The 3,850-nt window shown below is 33.6% G+C and overlaps 1 protein-coding gene across 1 annotated transcript in view; it reads right to left on the bottom strand.

Moving 5' to 3' along the window:
• The window catches only part of LOC113239675 (insulin-like growth factor 1 receptor), an 8,848-nt gene extending 7,117 nt beyond the window's left edge, over positions 1–1,731 (bottom strand). The window contains exon 1 of the mRNA XM_026476758.1: positions 1,696–1,731. Coding sequence (XP_026332543.1) covers positions 1,696–1,706 — 11 coding nt within the window. The 5' untranslated portion in view covers positions 1,707–1,731. The remainder of the gene's footprint in view (positions 1–1,695) is intronic.
• Between the last annotated feature and the right edge of the window lie 2,119 nt (positions 1,732–3,850).

Here is a 3,850-nt window from a genome sequence, read left to right as displayed (position 1 = left end):
CACTGGCTGATCTAAGGTCAGAACCTGAACTCACAAGGTTCATGTGCGCGCACTAGGTTATAGTGCCTCGTATACCCTAAGGTTCGATAGTGAATCACTATATTCAAAACTATTGTAGAAAGATATGGGGCTGTTATGGGTAACCTAAGGCTCACCTAAGGCACTAGCCTTTTGAGAACTGGATGAAGTCCGTGCAAACAGGCTGGTCTGAGGTTAGGACCAGACTTAGATGGTCCCTGTGCGGGCTTGCTTGCACAGGTTATAGTATCCATCCCGCATAACCAAGGGGTTGACAGGGAGGGTCACTTTAAACAAAATTTATGTCGAAAGATATGGGGCTGTTATGGGTAGGCGTGTTACTTGCAACCAGAGGCCCACGACTTACTTGTTCGCCCGTCACTTATTATCACATAAAAAAAAAGGAATGGAGCACTCATCTCCATAACTATGACTCTTTCTTGTCATGGAGATTGGAATGCTTATATCGTGGAATGACGGCGCATTTGCCTTACAGCGGGTTGGGTGTCACGTATCTACGAAATGTAGGCTTTCTCCAAATTGCATGCTTGTCTTTCTAAATTAAGAATAGTACAAAAATAGGTAAAAGCCTACTAAAGAGACAAAATATTTGTTTTGCTCATTCTACAACAAACTTTATTTACTTCATTCTCGTCATTTGTTGACGTGTGTGTATTCAAGTGAAAGGTCAATCATATTTATGTTTTATTTTATATATACATAATATCATCAATTGATATTGTGTTTATCGAATTATATGTGTTGTTTTATTACACAGCTGTGCTGCGTGAAGTACCTAATAGAATGGCCAACAGTTTTGTCGACTTTTTTGTAAGATATACATCTGTCTAATGCTTTATTTAAAAGAATAACATAACTTGGATATAAGAAATGAAAATACATACATATTTTTTCCCAAATGGGACCTAGTAAATAAATAATGGCTTTAAGGCGAAGGACAACTCGGTGGCAGTTACCGTCTTTCCAGAGTTGCCAGTTTAACTACTATTTTTCCTAATTATGCAATTTTTTTATGAACAATCACACCAGTAGTAACAGGAGTTGAAACGGCGTCACTATATAAAGACGTATTGATAATTAGTAGAATTACTTTTATAAATAGCTACAATTAAATGAAAGAAGGACGTCCACCATTTACGTGAACATTCTGCAGTTAGTAAAGTAAAAAATATTGAGTTTTGCCCAGATATGAACTTTATAATTTGGGATTTAGTGTATGAGCTTCCTGCTATTTTTTAAGCATATTTAATTTATATAATAATAATAATATATGTTCATAATAAAAAAATATATAGCAACACTCATAATTTTCGGGAGTTTTGCTGGCGTCGATCTATACGGGCTTACTGAAAATCAGCGCTGCTGTGGTAGGATACTGCAAGCTTAGTATTATGACGAGATATGTCTATGAGTCCCGTATTGGCATGACGCTACGACACAGAGTATAGTATAATATCTACTTTCTCTCTTTGCACTGATTTTAATTGTAATTGTATGTCTAAATAATTATTTGCATGTACACCGTTTGTAGTGTGGTTCTGTGTTGTTATATTCGTGTGTTAAAATTTTCAAAAGTTCCAATCTAAGTGATCGAGACACACAAGACAACACAGACAGTGTTTAAGTTGACATTTCTACGCGTGTTTAGGCACTTACCATGATTGCATAATGCTGTTTTGAAACTAGAAGGCGTGCACTTATCTTGACTTATCGTTCTATACTAATGAATGAGGAAAATAAATTGTTGAATTACAATAAGTTACTGAAATAGGTACGAATATTATCAGGGCTTAGTAAATAATTACTAACTTTGACAAACCAGTCGTGTGTATGTGTCAAGTTTCAGCTAGTTTCCCTCCTTGTTCTTACAATTCGAATTTGAAAAAAAATCTTATCTGTACTTACAAATCAAATTAACAATGTATCAAAATATTTTCTCTGTTCTATCAAACAATTTGCTCTACACAAAAAATAATCATTAGTTGTAATTAATCAAAAGTGACAAAAGTTCAAGTTGACAAAAATTCCTCATTTTATTTATTTATACAACAAAACAATCCTTTCTGTAGACTAGAGCTTTACGCTTTTAATTCTAAATTATTTTGAAAGTATTTCAAGATTAAATAGGTACTGCTGAGAACTGTTAATATGAAACAATCAAATTCTTAAGTTTTCGACATTGCTGTACATTGGAAATATAGTAGATTGTACAGCATGTGCATATAACGCGTCATTTTACCTGAGACGAGTGTGGCGAGAGTGGATACTTAAGTCGAGGGTAAAATGGGTTTTGTGAACGAGTTATACACTCTGCTTTTCACTTCGATTGCAAGGAAATTAAACAGCAATATTACAAATAAACGATTATTTAATTAAAATTGAATGTAAAATTACAACAATTAGACGTATTTTTAATGTGATAGTTTTTTATTTTATGCACTAGAGCATAAAATCCTATTTTATGCACTAGAGCAAAAAATCCTATTTTATGCACTAGAGCATAAAATCCTGTTTTATGCAGCCTACACTTAGCATAAATGCGGACTTTAAGAGCATGAGAAGTGAAAAAACTATTTTTCACCTCACTAGCTCGAAGTGTGAAGTAAAGCACTACTGACTTTCTTTCTCATTAGAAATCTGCGCGCAAGAGCGTTTTGTCCACGCAAAAGATTTTTGAATAACATTTCGGCAAAGGTTTTCTAAATTCGAACTTGACGATGGATTAGCATCTAACAGTCTGTTCGATGGACTGTGGTGCACCTAACTTTCTCCTTCGATGAAAAAGAAAAAGATAATGGCACGTTCAATTAAGCGATTTGTCGTACATTACTTATTTATGTAACATAAATCCGTTGGTATTTTTTATTCTTATTATTGTTGACATTAAACTGACAATGATAACTAATTGTGTTTATTAAATTGTTTTAATTCGTCGAAGAACTAAAATAATTTCAATAATCACTTAATCACACAAAATAAAACTACAAGCAAGAATAAAAATTGATGTGGTGTAAATTCAGAACACAACCAAAGATAAACAAAACCTTTTCATTAAAAAAGGTTTTATAGTTCAACTGTTTTTCTTTCATCTACCATTTCCCTCGCTATAGTGTAATGGAACGTTGTGTGTTTCGCTCGGCAGCAAAGTTGTTTTGCGTCTCGTGTCTTGAAACCCTCGCCACGTTCAAGAATCTATATTTGAACTTTCAATCTTAGCTCCTAAGCTTGCTCGGGTTTCAATACAAGCATTCCCCCCAAACAACAACTTTGCAGCCTTGCATGACATATAACTATTATTGCACATTAAAAATGACAAATATTTCATTCTTTATTACTTTTCAAAAATTTTAGCTACTATCTTACTTAAATATTAATATAAAAAAAAAATAATAATAAAAATGCTCAGCACCTAGAGTCGTAAAGTCAGGTTTCATTTCCTTTTTTAAATTTTGACTAAGCCACACTAATTTCGACATACGGGCACTTTAGGGGGTACACACTCAGTTTTTGTCCAACCCGGAAGTTGACTTTGCGACCATTTGTTTTTGGTGTCGTCTTTTTCTTGTGACGAAGCTGTGCACTGTTTTTGTTTCCTATCACTTTGACCTTACATTTTATTATAATTTATACTTCATGTTTAAATGAACGTTAATTGTTATATCTAGAACTTAAAACCAATAAACCCAAAAATTATTTAAACGACCACAAACTACAAAATTTTGAATCGTTATCTCAAGAATCGGGTAATCTGATTAATGATTTATTGAGTTCACATACGTAGTCAAGCTGCATAACAGGTGTCAAAATGCAC

This window comes from Hyposmocoma kahamanoa, unplaced genomic scaffold (genome assembly GCF_003589595.1).
Source record: "Hyposmocoma kahamanoa isolate Upper Pololo Valley unplaced genomic scaffold, ASM358959v1 114, whole genome shotgun sequence".
Taxonomy (NCBI): Eukaryota; Metazoa; Arthropoda; class Insecta; order Lepidoptera; family Cosmopterigidae; genus Hyposmocoma; species Hyposmocoma kahamanoa.
This window is presented reverse-complemented; position numbering and strand designations above follow the sequence as displayed.